Below are 18864 nucleotides of genomic sequence, written 5' to 3' on the forward strand. Positions count from 1 at the left end.
TTTTTCCACATCCACTTGAACCAACTATGAGGCATCTTAATGAATTTGGGAGATTTTTATGGTTGTCAAATTTTATCTTGTTTTCCCAAATAGGTAAAAATCATTCATTTATATATTTGGAAAACAGGTTATTTAATTTATTCTTGGCTTTTTTCGAAATTCTATATTTTATCCTAAGTTCAGGTTTAATTTCAAGATAATCCATTATTTTATTTATGCAATATCTTGTGTTGATATTTCCCTGAAAATCACATCCATGAATAAGATATAACAACAATCCTTTGAACATTTCTCTAATACGCTTCAGTTTCTTCCTTGTAAGGAAAGGTGTGTTCTCACCCTCGTTCTTTACATTCATTTCTCGAATCAATCTTGTAAAGTAATTCATTTTTTGGTGTAAATCTAAAAGAATTATTTTCCTTTTTATATTTTTGATTATCATTAATTAGAAGATAATCACAGAATATACATTGTTTATAGGCTTTTGACTCTGTGTTTAATCCCCGTCTTTCACACGCAGGACAATTCTCAAATTTGTCATATGGAGAATCATGGAATTCAAGAGGCTCAAAATCGAGTAAACTATTCATATTTATAAAGTAAAACTTTACTTAAACTGAAATTCATCTTCGATATCATCTTCGATACTTTCAGAATCATCTATACTTTCATAACTATCATTTGAACACAAACTCTCGGTGTCATAACTATCGTTTGAATGCAAACTCTCGGTATCATAATCACTCTCATAATCTTCAAAATCTTCAGTTGAATATTGGCTCATTTAATTAGTAGAAAAAACATTACCATCGTATCGATATACATTTTTTCATTAACAGATTCAACTGCTACATTTTTTATATTAAAGGTAATTTTAAAATGATCCTTAACTACAATTGAACGAAATGTCATTTCACCTGATATATTAACATCCTTTATTTCATCAGGATTTATATCTTTAGGGTTGTTGAAAAAATACAAATTTCTCCTTGCATATTACAGATGGTCTTATCTTTTCTTTCTAAAGCTTCATCCATAAGGTTTTTATTTTTTGATACCTTTTCTTGTTTCATTGCTTTTTCTAGTTTTGAATATATTGCCAGAAGGAGAGGAGAAACTTTTGTTAGAGATACCTTAATTGATGTTCTTCCAGGTATACTAAAAGTACTTCCACTGAAGTAAATTGAAGAACTCATCATATCCACCATAATTGTTTTTATCCAATAGTTGTTATATTTATCTTTGTTCAATTTTACATCCTTGACATATTTCTAGCATCTTTAACAAATGAAGAGATTGATTGAAACTTGTCTTTTGTGTCTTGAAACATTGTATTTATTAAGTGAAAAAGTTGGAGGATAAAATGGTTTTAAGCACAGATTCACCTGTAAAATAAACGAAATTTTCATCAAGAAAATTTTAGTTTAAGCACAGATTCACCTGTAAAATAAACGAAATTTTCATCAAGAAAATTTTAGTTTAAGCACAGATTCACCTGTAAAATAAACGAAATTTTCACCAAGAAAATTTTAGTTTCTACACAGATTGACCTGTAAAATAAACGAAATTTTCATCAAGAAAATTTTAGTTTAAGCACAGATTCACCTGTAAAATAAACGAAATTTTCATCAAGAAATTTTTAGTTTAAGCAAAGTTTTATTATATAAATATGGTGAATACAACATACTGCGATGTTTGTAATCACGTAGAATATAAACATTATAGAAAACACCTCCGAACCAACAAACACACATTTAATCTATTTCACAAAATATCCCCTCTTGAGTTGGAAAGAAAACATTGTGATACCTGCTCAAAGGATGTTTTGAAGAGTAGTTATAATAGGCATCTTCAATCACAAAAACACAAGAAAAATGAGTTTAAAGTAAAGGGAGACTATTATATTGAAAACACTGATGGGGGATTTAAAGGGCATATAAAAATAAGGATTTTTCAATTTGGAGAACCCGGTACATCATCAATAATTGAATCAATTGAAATACTGAAACCTGATGTTGAAAAATTTATTAAAAAACATTAAAAGAAATGAAAACTTTAAAGTTTTATATGGGAGTGAAAATGAATATGAAAAGACAAGATGAAGAACAAACTCCTTATATGAGGACAGATCTTCATTTTTATAACATCATTTCAAGATTTTTTGAATAGTGGGGTTTATGAAGAACTATCAAGACAAGAGGAGGATGTTGATAATACAGTGGTAGGAAGTGGATTCAATATTAAAAAATCATCTTTTTAGATGTACACATTCTAAAATCAAACCCTCTTAAAGCTTCTTCTTATATTGAATTACCAAAAGAAATAAAAACGAAAGAAGGCAGTTGTTAATAATATTAAGAATAATGATAATAAATGTTTTCTCTGGTCTGTTCTTGCTCACTTACATCCACCAAAATGTAATTCAGAAAGAGTAAAACAATATATGAAATATGAGAATACCTTGGACATTAAAGATTTTAATTTCCCAATGCCACTAACAGATATTCCTAAATTTGAGAGAAAGAATAATCTTTCTATTAATGTATATGGATTAACGCATACAAACAACAAAGTTCAAATATAAAAAATTTCAAACAACTATAAAAATGAAGAAACACACATTGATCTTTTATATTTTAGTGTTGGAAATAATTCACATTACACATACATCAATAATTTATCAAGATTAATCTCTTCTCAGGTATTCAGAACAGCAAACAAAATATATCCTTGTAAGCTTATGTCTTAATTCATTTCATACAAAAGAACGATTATAACAACATTCAAAATATTGTAGTAATCATAAATCAGCTGTAATTACAATGCCTAAACCTGGTGAAAAGATTTATTTTGAAGATTATAATAAATCTATCATGCACCCATTTGTGATATACGCTGATTTTGAATGTATCCTTAAAAAGATAAATACTGCTTCTCCTAATCCAAAAGAACCATATACAAATAAATATCAAAACATATTCCTTGTGGTTTCTGTTATTATATCAAATCATCTGTTGGAGAAAAGTATAATAAACTTGAACAGTATAGTGGAAAAAATGCTTCACAAGAGTTTGTAAAACGATTAGAAAAGGATTGTATAAGACTAAGTAAATTAATGAAAGAAACAAATGAACCGATGAAATTAACTATAGAAGAAAAATTAGAATTTAGAAAGAACAATATCTGTCATATTTGTGAGGAGGAAATTGAGGAGTCTAAAGTTAGGGATCATTGTCATCTTACTGGTAAATATAGAGGTCCCGCTCATTCCTGTTGTAATCTTAATTATAAATTACCTTCTTTTATTCCAGTCTTTCTTCACAACAGCGCCAACTATGACACACATCTATTTATAAATGAACTTTCAAAAACACCAGGGAATATTTCTGCCATAACAAACACAAGTCAAAAGTATATTTCATTTACAAAATGATATTCACAAAACCTATAACTCGTATAAGGTTTCTTGATTCTTACAAGTTTATGGGAACACCACTAGCCAACCTCGCATCAAATCTAAGCTCCACGGGCTCTTTTCCAAATCTTAGTTCATTCTTTCCAAAAGAGGAAATTCTAACTAAAGAGGAAATTCAGATTAAAGAGAGAATTCAAAGTAAAGAGGAAATTCTAATTAATGAGGAAATGAATGAAGAAATTCTTACTGAAGATGAAATTCTAATTATACAGAAAATTCGAACAAAGAATGAAATTCTAACTAAAGAGGAAATTCTGATTATAGATGAAATTCTGATTAAAGAGGGAATTCTAACTAGAGAGGAAATTGAAACAAGGAATGAAATTCAAAGTAAAGAGAAAATTCTTACAAGTAAGGGAATTTATCCTTATGGTTATATGGATTCATTTATGAGATTTAAAGAAACACAACTTCCTTCAAAAGAAAGTTTCTATAATAACCTTTATGAAGAAGAGATAAGTGATAAGGAATATAAACACGCACAAGAAATTTGGAAATTATTTAAGATAAAGAACCTTGGAGAATATCATGATTTGTATCTAAAAACAGATGTTTTATTGTTAGCTGATGTGTTTGAAGCTTTTAGATCACTCTGTCATAATAAAAATTGTTATGGATTAGATCCTGCCCACTATTTCACAGCTCCTGGTTTAGCTTGGAGTGCAATGTTGAAAATGACAAAACAAGATATAGATTTAGTCAGTGATGTAGATATGCTTTTGATGATTGAGAAGTCTAAGAGAGGTGGAATATCACAAGTATGTTCAAAAGATATGCTAAAGCAAATAATAAATATCTTCCAAATTATGAGAGTGAAAAAGATAGTAATTATTTGATGTACTTTGATGCTAATAATTTGTATGGATGGGCAATGTCTCAATCTCTGCCTTATGGTAAATTAGAGTGGGTGGAAGAAAAAAAGGATTATGAAAAGGTTTTGATGAATATTGTTATTTCTTCTCAAGAGAAATTGAATGGCAAAGAAGAAGGTTATTATTTTGAAGTTGATTTTGAAGTACCCGAGTGATCTTCATAATAAGCATAAAGACCTTCCTTTTGCATGTGAGAAAGAAACCCCAAAGAAAGAATGGTTCAGTGATTATCATAAAAGTTTTAATATTAAAGGCAAATCAACAGAAAAGTTATTAACAACATTCTATGATAAAGAGGGATATGTTTTGCATCAAAGGAACTTGAGACAATATTTATCTGCTGGGTTGAGAGTAGCTAAAATTCATAGAGTTTTAAAATTTAAACAAAGTCCTTGGATGAAAAAGTATATTAAATTCAATACAGATATGAGAACAAATACAAAAGTAAAATTTGAAGGGGAATTCTATAAATTGATGAATAATGCTGTCTTTGGAAAGACAATGGAGAATGTTAGAAACAGGCAAAACATTAGATTTGCAACATCTTGGAAAGAAGCTTCTAGATTGATAAATAAACCAAGTTTTGAGAGAGAAGAGGTTTTTTCAGAGAACTTTTCTGCTATTCATATGAAAAAGGAAAGTATTGTCATGGATAAACCAATTTATATTGGAACAGCAGTTCTTGATTTATCAAAGATATTGATGTATGATTATTTGTATAATGATTTAAAGAAAGAGTATGGTGAAAATGCTTCATTGTTGTATATGGACACCGATAGTTTTATTCTAGATATAAAAACTGACGATGTTTATAAGGATATGAAGAAAACATTGGAGTATATGATACAAGTAATTTTAGTAAGAAGAGTGAGTTATTTTCAAAAAAGAATGAAAAGGTTATTGGTAAGTTTAAGGATGAGTTGCGGAAAAGTAATGAGTGAGTTTATTGGATTGAGAGCAAAGGCATATGCTTATAAGTATGGTGATCAGATTGATAAAAGGTTAAAGGGAATAAAGAAATATGTAATAAAGAAATCAATAACTTTTAGAAATTATTATAATTGTTTGATGAATAAGAAAGAAGAATATAGGAAAATGAATACAATAAGAAGTTATAAACATAAGATATATAGTGAAGAAGTAAATAAAAAGGCATTAGGAGCCTTTGATGATAAGAGATTTATTTTAGATAATGGAATAGATTGTGTTCCATATGGATATTGTATGATAGAGTGTATAAAATAGATTGTGTTCCATATGGGTATTGTATGATAGAGTGAATAGAATAGATTGTGTTCCATATGGACACAAGTTTTAACGATGGGAAGATGGGTTAGGGTGTTTTGGGGCTACCGCCGCGTTTTTTCACAATATATAAATGGTCGAACCAAGTATTAGTCAAACTAAAGAGTGGAGAAAATCTCAGTCTTGGTATATAAATGGAAAACATAATGAATGTGAAAAATATCAAATAAGTCTTATTGAAAAAATATCTAAAACAAAGGTAAATAAAACAAATATGCGAATCAATTTAAAAACCAATAAGTTAGAGGATGTAAAGAAAATAATAAATATGTTTGAATGGACTGAAAAATTTGATGGTTATCAATTGAACAATGGAAAAAATAATTTACTACAATATCAAAATGATATGCAACTCAGGAGGTGGTCAGATGAGATCATTAAGAGAAGTTTATCATTTCGTAATGGCACAAAAAGGGGTATCTTAAAAAATATAAAGATTCAAATGTTTTGTTTTTCAATATTTTAGATGGGGATTATTGTGCAAAGAAAATTAAACTATTGAAGGAATTTGAGAATGAACAAATCTTTATAGGTTCAATGAGTGAGCTAAACAATATGCATTGGTTATTTGATAAAGAGTGTCCCTGGGGCTTAGGCGTTTCAGATATTTCTTTCGAATCACCTTTAACAAATCTTTATCTTGTTGTATGGGCTATTTGAATAGAGAGCCCCTAGGTTAAAAGGGAAATAAAAAATGACCGTTTTTACAGCCATTTTTTCCCTGCTGTGCAGGGGTTTGGCTTTTTCTTGAGGCAATGTTTTATGGCCGGATGCCCTTCCTGACACCAACCCTGGTCGCCTCTTACGACACACAGGGATATGGTACACCTATTCTAACCGGGGCATACACCGGGACCAGTACACTGGCACTCATTTCGCCGACCTCGGAAGGATGGCAGGCTGAGTCAACCCCCTGGTGTTAATTCAGCAGCCAACGGGGCTTGAACTCAGGACCCTGGGATCCCAAGCCGCCACCCTAACCACTAAGCCAACACCAGGCTCCAGGTTAAAAGGGGAGACAAATAAATATACCTTGGGCTAAAAAGGGGATTTATTTTTTCAGGGAAAAAAAAAGAAAAATTTCATGGCTGAAAATCCCCCATTCATTTACATGGGGAAAAGTGAGCCAGAACCAGTATTCTTTCCCTACTCATGGAATCCATCATCACACTTGATATGAAATCCTTCCTTTTCCCCAACGTCATCTCAGATCATGAATTTGGTTTCAGACCAGGTCACTCCACCTTGGACATGCTGCTTCTACTCTTCCAATAATGGATGGAGGCTCTCAAATTCACACATGAGATCAGGGCCATCTCTCTGGACATATCTCATGCTTTTGATACAGTCTGGTATCCCACATTGCTCTCTGAACTCTCTGCCTGTGGCATCTAAGGCCAACTCCTCACATGGCTTACTGACTTCAGCTATTCTCATCGACAATATGTGGCTCTCAATGGAATGCTTTCATCTCCTCTCCCTGTTAAGACTGGAGTAGCCGAAAGCAGTGTTCTGGGCCCAGTTCTATTTCTGATCTTCATCAATGATCTCTCCGACTCTCTGGAAAATCCTCTTTATCTATTTGCTGACGACTGCACCCTCTGCCATGACATCAGTCATCCTTCAGACAGGCAGGCTGCAGCCTCTTCCCTCTCTTCAGAGTTTCGGAAAATCACAAGCTGGTCAAACACTTGGAATATATCTTTTCATCTTTCAAAAACTTACTCTCTCACACTATCTCTCTCCGAAAAGACTGTCAGGCAAACCCTCTGATCGACTTGAGGAAGTTTAATCATTAAAATGTTTGGACCTCACCATCAGCCATGATCTTTCTCGGGTAAACACCATATCCTAGTCATCCTCTAAAGCCAGCTGCCGACTGGGCATTCTCAGTCATGCAAAGTCTTTCCTTGACATGCCTGAATACCCCTGACTTAAACCTTGCTCAGCTTGATCCCATGGAAACAAAGGCCTTCAAAATCATTGGTATCTCCCGTGATTAAGCTGGGTCTCTCGGCCTATGTCTTTCACATCGCAGGCAGCTGGGTGATGTCTCCATATTTTACTGCCTCCTTCCTGGTCTTGCATCCTCTGCCCTTTCCATACTCTGCCCCCCCACCCCCAAGAGTTCTGCAAGGCTCACACGGTCCACCATCAACCCTCTTCTGGTGAAACTCCCAAAAGCCAGACTCACTGCTCTTATTCATTCCTCTTTTCTCTCGACTGTGGAACCAACTTCCTCAGTCTCTTCAATCTCATTCTTCCCTCCAGGTCTTCAAAACAGCTGTTCAACACCATATCAGGTCATCCCCCATCCACAACCATTAATTTTTTATATGCCATTAACCCTCCCCAAGCCCATCTTTTTCCAAGTTTCCACTTTTTCCTTCCACTTTTGTGATTGAGAGTTTGCCGCTGTATCCATCGTGTCCAGCCTGTGCATCCTCCCACACCCCTCATTCTTTCCCACATCCCTTATTTGTCCAAGTCTCCCTCCATTTGTCCCTCAAGCCTCGTGTTGGCGTGTTCCTCTATTTATGCTGTTCTTTATGTTCTGTCACTTCCTGATTCGTTCTGTGTTCTCACTCCTCCTGGAACCTCGACAGTGTGTACAAAAAAGTAAAATTCAAGTTACATTTATCAACAACCTGGATAATATTCCCACTTGAGCACACAGCTGATGATGCTTCGACACCCAACTTGAAATCATGTGTTTTATGTTGATCTTTTTTTTCATCGTCAATCAAGCAATCAAACGATTGCATCATGCTTTTCATTTAGACGTACGAGTAGAATCACAAATTGCTAAACAAATAAATAAATATTAAGAGAAAGCAACAATCTCTTTCCTCAAAGACCTGGTGGCACCTTGTCAATTCCATGTCTAGTATCGGTACCGACAACATCCAATCCTCACCTCAAATGACCTCACCTCAGACACTGCTTGAGAAAAGGCAGAATGACTCAACTCAGTTTTAGCCTGCAAATCAAGTGTAGCCAAGGCATCCCACCTTGTCCCTTCCTTATCCCCTCGTACCCTACCTGCAATCTTGATTGTGTCATTCCACCCAAGAAGGTAGGAAACATTCTACCCAGCCTCTAATGTTGATCAGTGATGGACCCAGGTGGTATCAGTGCCCATGTTCTCAAATCTTGCCATGCTGCTCTTGCTTGTCTTTTGTCTGCTCTCCTCATGCTATTCTTCTCCTTTGACCTCCTCCTGTTTGCCTGGAAGTCCCTAACATCACTCATATTCTCAAGGCAACGACTACTTCTTCTTTGATGGCCACAATTCTTACCATCTTGTGGGGTCAGACAGAGAAAGTTTTCGACCTGGCTTTCACAAACTGGCTGGTCCGGCCTAATGTTCAACTGAAGGTGGCCGGAATTTTGGAATTTGTTCAGCGTGCCAGGAATATCTTGCCTACTCATTGCAAAAGACAACATGGGATGTTTAACATCCATCAAATAATTATAGCAGAGGGGTCCCCGACTTGTGCATCTGAGTTACAGGACACTTTATGATTCAACTCCCTGCCTGTCAAGCACCAATCCAACAGTTTATAGTTAGGTCCAGAAATCAAGCCCATGATGGACATTTCAAATGTAAGTGCATTGTTTCTGCACCATCTTGTTGGACAATTTCTATTTGAATGAGAATATAAAAACTCTCAATCACAAGTGCAAAAACAGATTCCCTCAACTACAGGCCAATGAGATTCCTTCCAATTACAAGCAAATTGATGGAATCCATCTTCACTGCTGATGTCAGGGTTTTCCTCTTGTCAAACAGCCTCATCACTGACCAGCACTTTGGATTCCGTCCCATTCACTTAATGATGGCCATGCTGCTGCTTTTCACTCAGCAATGTTCGTAGGCCCTAAATCTCAAACAGGAGGTCAGGACCGTCTACCTGGACACATCTCGGGCATTCAACAGTCCGACATCCTGCTCAGCTTGTGAAGCTAGCTTTTTGTTTGACCTCTTCTGAGAATGTCGTCCAGTATTGTCAGGACGACGGAGAGCAGTTTATGTGCGTGCGAGGAACTTTCTATTTTAATTTTTTTTTCAAGGACTTGGTGCATCTTGATGGTTGAGGTGTTGAAAATGTTCTCGTGTTAAAACAAATTGAGCTTGTTGTTTGTGATGTTATAAAGCAATTTTTTTTTCGCACATTCCCTTTTGCTGAATGTCATCAAATTGATCTTTTAAATCTCATTTAATTTGCAAATTGACCTTTTAAATCTCATTCTATTATTTCCTCTGCCAACGAATGTGAAGGAGGTTTTGTTTTCACCACTTTCTGTCTGTTTGTTTGTTTGTGCGCAGGATATCTCAAAACGTTGTGAAGGATCCGGATGAAATTTTGTGGACAGGTTCAGTGTGTGACAAGGACGAACTGATTGGATTTTGGTGAAGATCCGGATCCGGATCCACCTACTAGAATTTTTTAATTGATTCTTCACCATTGAGAGATCGGGCTCAAAAACGAAATATAGCACAATATCTCAAAAATGTATCGGGCCAGATATGTACTCGTGGATCATGTATTACGGGACGGAGGTATGCGCTCTACCGAGTGTCCTTCTCGTTTTATTATGTAATTGTCATTTTATTTGTAATTTTTTTTATCTCACTTATAAATCTCAAATTAACCATTTAAGTTCTATTCTTATAGGACGTTTGTAAAATCTCTTCACCACTATAGCATTTGCATTCTTCCTCTGTAGCTGTAAAACTAAACTGTTCACAAAAGGTTCATTTTTGTACTTTTGTGTGGTCCCACCATCAATAATGATTTTACAAGAAGGTGTTTTGTTCTAATAAGTGGGACCATAGAATTTTTAAAGAAGTCTGAAAAGAAGGATTCTCCAATAAATGAAAAGTTGAAATTTCAGAATTAACCTCACTTTGGAACATAATTCAGCTGAAGAACCAAAGTAGTGAACTGGTGATCTGAGAAATCAGAAATAGGATGTTAGCTGAAGAGCGGATATTAAAAAAAAACATTGGAACTTACATTTAAACGGTCAAGCTTAGCAAGAGAAAATTAGTTTTGATAACAGTTACACCAAATAAACTGATCATGAGTTTTTGGAGTTTTGGAGCCACACCTGTAAAAGCTGATGAATTGGACCGACATTTGCAAGTGATTTTGCAAGGCCTGGATTGGGTTCAAGGCTGTTTTGATTGATTGAGATTAGGTTGAAGCATACAAATGAAATTGCCACCCAATTGCCACCTGGTTGAGTGTCCTGTAAGCAGCGGGGGAAAGAAAGTGGCATCTCGATATGTGGAAGAATTGCGTGTTCAGCCAGTGGGTCATTCAGATAGCTCAGATGGCAAAGCACTGCTATGGTTCACCAGAGGACCTGAGTACGATCCTGTTCTCGGTGCAGAAATTTTCCCACATATACATGTTTGTTTGCTTGTTCATTTATAATTGTAAAACAACTTGTAGCATCAATGTGTGTAGGGATGGATACTGCCTCAACAAGGAAAACATGCCTTTCAGTGCTCATACATATTTAACAAAGCAAATCTTATGCAAGCAAGGTGACCGTTGATCAAATCCTGGAAAACCAGCTGTGAAAGGTCAAAATTTTAGAGGAGGAAGGAGAAAAGCAACTCCAGCAGTACAACAGTTTAAGGTACAACTTAAACTTTTTTTTTCAATCCATTGCAATGAAGATCGCTGGCCTGGAAATCATTCTGCCTTGATATTGTTGCTCACACCGTGGCCTTGGGGCGAGTGTACGAGTATTGCCATTGTCCCACCTGTGTGTTTGTCTGTTTATTGGCAGAATAACTGGATAACAATGGTAGCTACTGTACAATCACCAAATTTGGCATGGAGTTTCATATTGTGAATGTCTCGGATGAGTTAAACTTTGAGCTCACAAGGAAAAATATACCAGAGTTGGTGTCAAAGCCACCCAATGCTCGCCTGTTTATACATTTATCGTTTTTAAAAGACTCGTCTAATAATTAATATTTTTTATAAAGCATTGCAGTGAAGTCTGATCCAAATAATTTTAAAGCAACATATGTGTTTGTATATTGTAATCAGTAACAAAAGCGCAAGTGAGCACAATATCCGCCCGAACAAGAAGGTATATACAGAATTGTGCTACTACATGGAAAACAGCATCCTGGTTGCCATGGCAACCACTTTAGATGACAAACGTATGTCGCGACACACCGTCTCCACAGTGTGTACCTCTGTACCAAATATGAAACGTGAAAGTTGAAAACTTTGGGAGTTAGAGTGCGGACAGGAACGTATGGACGACAGGTATCGCATTATACGCCCTGATATATATATATATATATATATATATATATATATATATATATATATATATATATATATATATATATATATATATATATATATATATATATATATATATATATATATATATATATCGGGCATATAAAAAAATAGTGTGGTAGATAAAAACATTAGAAAGGAAAAAATAACTTGCACCAAAAACTTTAACATTTTTCACGCTCACGCTCACGCTCATGCCGGGGGTATCGCTCTAGCTTGCTGTTCTTCGAACAGGCGAGCTAAAAATGAAATTTAGTCAACTGGTACATGATTACATTTACTTATGCTCCAGCCAAATACTGGCATGTGAGTACTCACTAATTGTGTCTGTGTGTACAACATGAAGCTTTGTGCCAAACTCAGCGATTCTAGTGGCTCATATTGTCGAGTTATTGTGCCGACAAACAGCCAAACACACAGACATGTTGATCACAATACTCACAAGCCGAGCAGAGACAGGAAGCACATTGAAAGAGAAAGCAGGCCCAAAGAGCTCAAGAGATTTCAGTTGAGAGGGAGAGGTGACTTTCACAGGTCAGGCATTCTCTATCCAGATCAACAGCAGCCATAACCAAGGAGCAGAAACAGCTGACACTAACCAGGTGTTGAAAGGTAGACATTAATACGCAAAACAACAAATTCTAATTCCACATTAGAAACGAAACCTGCAAGTTGTAATAAGAGAATGAACAGAACGGAAGAGAATTGCTCTCTCTATATATTGGCAACATGTATGTCGAGAATTATCTCAGTTTTTAAAATTTTTGTTATGATTCATCAAATCGCAAAACAACCAGAACTTCTTCGAAGAGAAATGGCAATAAAACACATCTTCCATGCTAACTTCACTCAGGGGCATGCACAGAACGTCCATGTTGGCGACTCAAAGATCGCGTCACGTGAACAAGTCGCCATTTCTCTGCCAAAGGGTTACAGCACCAAAATACGAGAGAGAGAGAGAGAGAGAGAGAGAGAGAGAGAGAGAGAGAGAGAGAGAGAGAGAGAGAGAGAGAGAGAGAGAGAGAGAGAGAGAGAGAGAGAGAGAGAGAGAGAGAGAGAGAGAGAGAGAGAGAGAGAGAGAGAGAGAGAGAGAGAGAGAGAGAGAGAGAGAGAGAGAGAGAGAGAGAGAGAGAGAGAGAGAGAGAGAGAGAGAGAGAGAGAGAGAGAGAGAGAGAGAGAGAGAGAGAGAGAGAGAGAGAGAGAGAGAGAGAGAGAGAGAGAGAGAGAGAGAGAGAGAGAGAGAGAGAGAGAGAGAGAGAGAGAGAGAGAGAGAGAGAGAGAGAGAGAGAGAGAGAGAGAGAGAGAGAGAGAGAGAGAGAGAGAGAGAGAGAGAGAGAGAGAGAGAGAGAGAGAGAGAGAGAGAGAGAGAGAGAGAGAGAGAGAGAGAGAGAGAGAGAGAGAGAGAGAGAGAGAGAGAGAGAGAGAGAGAGAGAGAGAGAGAGAGAGAGAGAGAGAGAGAGAGAGAGAGAGAGAGAGAGAGAGAGAGAGAGAGAGAGAGAGAGAGAGAGAGAGAGAGAGAGAGAGAGAGAGAGAGAGAGAGAGAGAGAGAGAGAGAGAGAGAGAGAGAGAGAGAGAGAGAGAGAGAGAGAGAGAGAGAGAGAGAGAGAGAGAGAGAGAGAGAGAGAGATTTTTGACATACCCTCTTCTGCTCTCGGTTGTTGTGGAAACATGTAGTTGGTTAGGACTCTCTGCTGACTTTCTGGGTCGACCTCGGTTTGCAGTGGTATTAGAGGCTTTGACTGGTCAAGAGAACAAGGGCAATCAGGCAAAATAACCAAATTATATGCAAAATCCATTGTAACTGGCAGAGATGAACTAATAAGGTTTTCTCATGTAAATAAAAGATTATCCCGCTTGAGTACAATAATGTTGGATATTATAAAATACATTGCATTCCCATTCTTATAGGACCTTGTTTTCCCATGTTTCAGAAAGTTCTAAACTGCAAAATGATCCAACGTGGATCTGAGACTTTTGTTATTAGGCGAATGACAAGGATGAACCATACCTGAAATAAACTGTGTTGCTCTTGGCTTTGTACATCATGTGACTGAAAGTTTACTATTGGAGCAATTAAAGACAACTTCACACTTCCTTACCTCCACCACCTCAGCTGGATGGAGGGTTATGTTTTCACCCCTGTCTGTTTGTCAGTCTGTCCGTCTTTGAGCAGGATATCTCAAAAAAAGTTATGGACGGATTCGGACGGAAACTTGGAGCACAAGTTGGGTGTGTTACAAAAACGAATCGATTCGATTTTGGTGAAGATTTGGATCCGGATACGAAAATGTTTTTAAATTTTTTAATTATTCTTTACCATTCAGAGATGGTGCCAAAAACTGTAAATTTGGTACAATATCTCAAATAGTTGTGTACGGACGATGACAAAACTAGGTGGATAAGTTGTGTATGTGACAATAACAAGCCAATTAGATTTTGATTAAGGTCCAGATGCAGATCCGTCCTCTCAGTGGGATACAAAATGCAAACTATTCAGCCTGGAGGAAGTATGCACTCTACCAAGTTCCATTCTATTTTGAGGACGTCTCATGAGCATGCATCATTTAACACTGAGGCAAATGGAATGGAGGCATGCTATGCTTCAAGCCACTGAATAATAGGTTTTACCAACTGAAGGGTGGCAAGATTGTCCAAACCACCATGAGAAGCAAAGTAAAGCTGCCATTTCTGATGTTAACTAAACTTCAGGATGGATGTAGCTCTGACAAAGGGTTAATGGGAAAAAACGTGAGCTATACTTTGCTTCCCACATCAGTTGATACACCTTTGTCAACCTCCAGTTGATAACAAGCTGTTCAATTTGTTCATCGACTCAGACCGACACTGGCCTTGACAAGTGTATAGCATTCCTCTGTCTGAAGCAGCACACAAGCAACTGCAGGCAGAAACATTATTGTTAGTCAGTCATTAAGTCACTCCAAAACTATGACAAGTCTTCATCAAGCTAGATGCTCTCAATACTAGGGCGTAGCCAGGAGGAGGCAGACGAGGCAGTTGCCTCGTCGCTCATTTCCTGAAATATGATCTGGCCTGAGCACTCTGGCCATCTGAGCTACCTGGGGAGTAAACTATCAAAGCTCTCCAGCAGTGCTCTGAATACTCTTATCTCCACTCTTATCACAATACCTAAATAGGACAATAATATTACACAGGAAAATAGTTTACAGGAATTACACCCCTAATATTACACAGGAAAATAAAATTATCCCTATGTTTACTTTCTTATTGCGCTACGCACACCGTCACATCAACCAAGTTCACCTCTTTTCGCCTCATCGCTTTTGGACCTCTGGCTACGCCCTTGCAATAATGGATGAAATCAGCAGAACATTAACAGAAGTATGGTTGCACCATGGGAAGCAATGAGAATCTGACATTTCAGGTGTTAGTCCTTCGGCAGAGCAAAAGACTGGGCATCCTCCATCAATCCAAGTCTTCTCTTGGAAAATCAGAGCGACTCACAGTATACAAGACCTTTGTCCACAGCACAATGCATTACTGCTCTCGCCTATTGGCTGGCACCCCAGCATCACATCTATCTCTCCTGGATTCTGTGGAATCTAAAGCTCACAAAATTATTGGAATCTCCCGTGATGAGGCAGAAGCACAAGGTCTGTTGCTGTCACACCACAGGCAGGTCTGTGGTCTCCCTGTTTAACACCTATTCTCCAATATTGTTGCCTCTGCTCCATCAGTCCTCTGACCCAACCCAGCAAATCCAGGTATCACGAGTTCTTCCACTAACCCCATTCTGGTTAAACTTACAAAATCCAGGCTGACTGCACATCTCAACTCCCTTGTATTTCGCTTCTTCCACATATGGAATTGCCTTCCAGAGGCTGTTCTTTGCCATTCTTCCCTCCAGGGCTTCAAATAGACAGAGCACCACCACCTCATGTCATTCCCCATCTTGACCCATGACTGCTGTTACCCTCATTAACCCTTCCTCACCCAACCTTCTTACTTGCTGGTTTCAGTGCTCTCTCTCTATCCCTCTCTCTTCTTTTCTACGAGTTTTCCCCTTTCATGCAATGCCCAATTGTTGCCCCACTACCTGCTGTCAATTCAACCTTGCTCTTCCATGAGCTTCGCAATTGTAGAAAAGAAAAGAGCACTAGCCTTCATGAGCAGACTAGTTCTTCATTCTGCTCTCAATAATGAATTGTGTCAAAATTTTTATGTCTGATTGCTGGTGAAAAAAAAATTATTTCAATAATATGCTTTCTCTACAATTAAAGACTCTGTGAGTGTGTCTGTCTGAGATCGTGAAACGTCCCTTCCACCACTCTTTCCCTGTACTAAGCCATGCCTACTGTGAGTAATTAGTAAGTAAGTGGCTTCCTCCTTCCCTCCAACCTCCCCCCCTCCCCTTCCCCCTTCAGTCCAAGATCAGATGTCGAAGGACACATTGCCAGATAGGCCGAGAGCACTTTGTGAATGGCCCACCACTGGTTAACGATGTGATATTAGAAATGGTGCCCTGTGGCTGAAGGGAGGGGGGGTGAGAAAGGGTACCCTGTCACTGTAAGGTGGCCGACACAATCACCATATCACTGTAGTAGAGTGGCACAATCACTCGACAAGTAATACCTGAGTTTTCAAAATATAAACCAATTTTGTGATGGTTATCGGTTTTTTTTTTTTTTTTTAAATAATGTTACACATCATCTCCAACTAATTTTCCCAACATTGCTGTGAAGTTTTATCACAACATCTATCTACAACCATGTCAAATTTCCCATTTTGACCAGGATGATTTTTGGTTACAAGATTGAGGATCATGGAAGAGCAAGGTGACTGAGCATATGAACCAGCAGTGGAGCAGTGGGGAAACAGTTGGACACAATAAGCAAAGGAATTGTGAAGAAGTTAAGAAGGATTAATGGGGGTAATAAAGATTGTGGGTGAGGATGGGGAGAGACATGAGGTGGTGGTCCCCTGCCTGCTTGAAGCCTTGGAGGGAAGAGTAGGATAGCACAGCCTGTGGAAGGTGGATCTACAGACTGGGGAAAGAAGGAATGAAAGAGTTAAGGTGTGACGTCAGCCTGGATTTTGGAAGTTTAACCACAAAAGGTTCACTGGAAGAATGCGTGCCTCCTTGATTCTCTCATTTTTTGGAGACCCCAATCTTTGTCAGGGGAAATTTCTCAATCAGAACTCCTTTTCTCACCAAACCTCCTTTTCAAGCATGAAGTTTTAGCACCGTTGCATCCAGTAGACTCTACACCTGTCCTCAGAATGGAATCGCTTATACTATGACTTGGTGATGCAACCAAAACTGGATGGATGATTTTTTTTCATGGATGGATGCTATCAGGAATGTCAGGCTGCCAAGGCAGTTTAATTGCTCAGGGGCACATTCATGGATGGGTCGCCACTCCGACACACGATATTCAACACACTCACTTTAAGCAAGCTAGTACTCATTTAGCTGATCTCCGAAGTGCCAAGCGATGTTCTTTTCTGTTAATTGTCTGAGTGGGGCTGTTTCTTCTGACATATTTTGGATGAACTTTCCCAAATATGTGATCATGCTGAAAAATGTTTCTACCTCGGTCGTACCAGTGGGGTGTGGCATGCTAACCACTGAGCTGACGTGATTAGGGCTTGGCGATAATCCCTTGCTCAAAATGACATGCCCAAAGTATTCCACTCTATCAGTCCACATGACTGACTTATTCGCATTCAGTTTCACTCTCGACATCCTGACCTGTGCGAGTAGTTTTTTTTTAACCCTCTCATCGTGTTGGGGCCATGGTCTCACCCCACATGAGAATGTCATTTACTACAAGTTGAACTCCTTCCAGGTTTCCAAACTTGTTTGACATGGAACACCGCCAAATCATACTCGCTGGGGATATGCTGAATGGGAGAACGAGGTCTTGGTACCTCCTAAATGGGGTGTTAAACGTGGTCAAACGCAAATTCTTGTCTGTGAGTGTGAGCTGCCAATAGCCAAACGTAGCACGAAAATTCGAAAAGACCTGTATACTATGACTTGATAATTCTAAAGGATAATTACAAAGGGTGATTCTAAAGGGTAAGTATAAAGGAAAATTCCAAAGGATAATTCCAAATCGTAATTCTCTCGAGGTTATGGTTATAAGACTCTTGGAAGAGATTCAAATTCTCTCGGAAGAGATCCTCGGGGTTATGGTATGTGTGGAAATGAAATAAAGCCACGAACGCTGGCGTCTCCAGGTGTTTATAAGCATTACAATGTACTCAGCAATTTGAGGTTTTATGAACAGGCATTTGATAATATGAGTGAGGAAAGTGAAAAAAAAAAACCTTACAGTTGAGAAATCATTGCGGCCTGTTCCGAGTCGAGGCATGGTTGAGCAGGCCAAAAAACAGAGCAGCTTCAGAGCCCAGCGAGGTAACCCAGGATATGCCTTAAGATCCCATAGAGTGAAATGGCCAAGGAGCACCTGATAAAGGATATAATTAAATAATGCCTTTAATTATCTTCAAAAGGGGTGTTTTAATTAACCCAAACACCTAATTTTCATTCTTGGAAAGCAGGCAGTACAGTGCCAGGCAGCTATAGGTAGAGCACATAGGGTTGTAGGCTGTATTCGGAGGGGGATCATTTATAAATCAAAAGAGGTGATGTTAATATTGTACAAGAATTTAGTGAGGGCCACATCTAGAATATTGTGTGCAGTTTTGGTCACCACAAGGCAGGAAGGACATAGATGCCATAAAGGGGGTTCAGCGCAGGGCTACTAGATTGATTCTGGGCCTAGCTCGACTCAGTTATGGAGAGCGGCTGAAGGAGACAGGGCTTTATACACGAGAAAGGAGGCGGTTACGAGGAGATATGATAGAGATGCTTAAGATAATGAAAGATATC

At 37.8% G+C, this 18864-nt stretch overlaps 1 protein-coding gene across 4 annotated transcripts in view; it reads right to left on the reverse strand.

Annotated features, from left to right (window-relative positions):
• The window catches only part of LOC147032855 (uncharacterized), a 322720-nt gene that overhangs the window by 140573 nt on the left and 163283 nt on the right, over positions 1-18864 (reverse strand). For all 4 annotated transcript variants that reach the window (XM_085870793.1, XM_085870792.1, XM_085870794.1 and 1 more), the window contains one exon: positions 13627-13726. In XM_085870793.1, the coding sequence (XP_085726919.1) occupies positions 13627-13726 (100 nt within the window). The remainder of the gene's footprint in view (positions 1-13626; positions 13727-18864) is intronic.

Source organism: Eptatretus burgeri, chromosome 2 (assembly GCF_056783735.1).
Source record: "Eptatretus burgeri isolate ZD-2024b chromosome 2, Ebu_testis_v1, whole genome shotgun sequence".
NCBI classification, from domain to species: domain Eukaryota; kingdom Metazoa; phylum Chordata; class Myxini; order Myxiniformes; family Myxinidae; genus Eptatretus; species Eptatretus burgeri.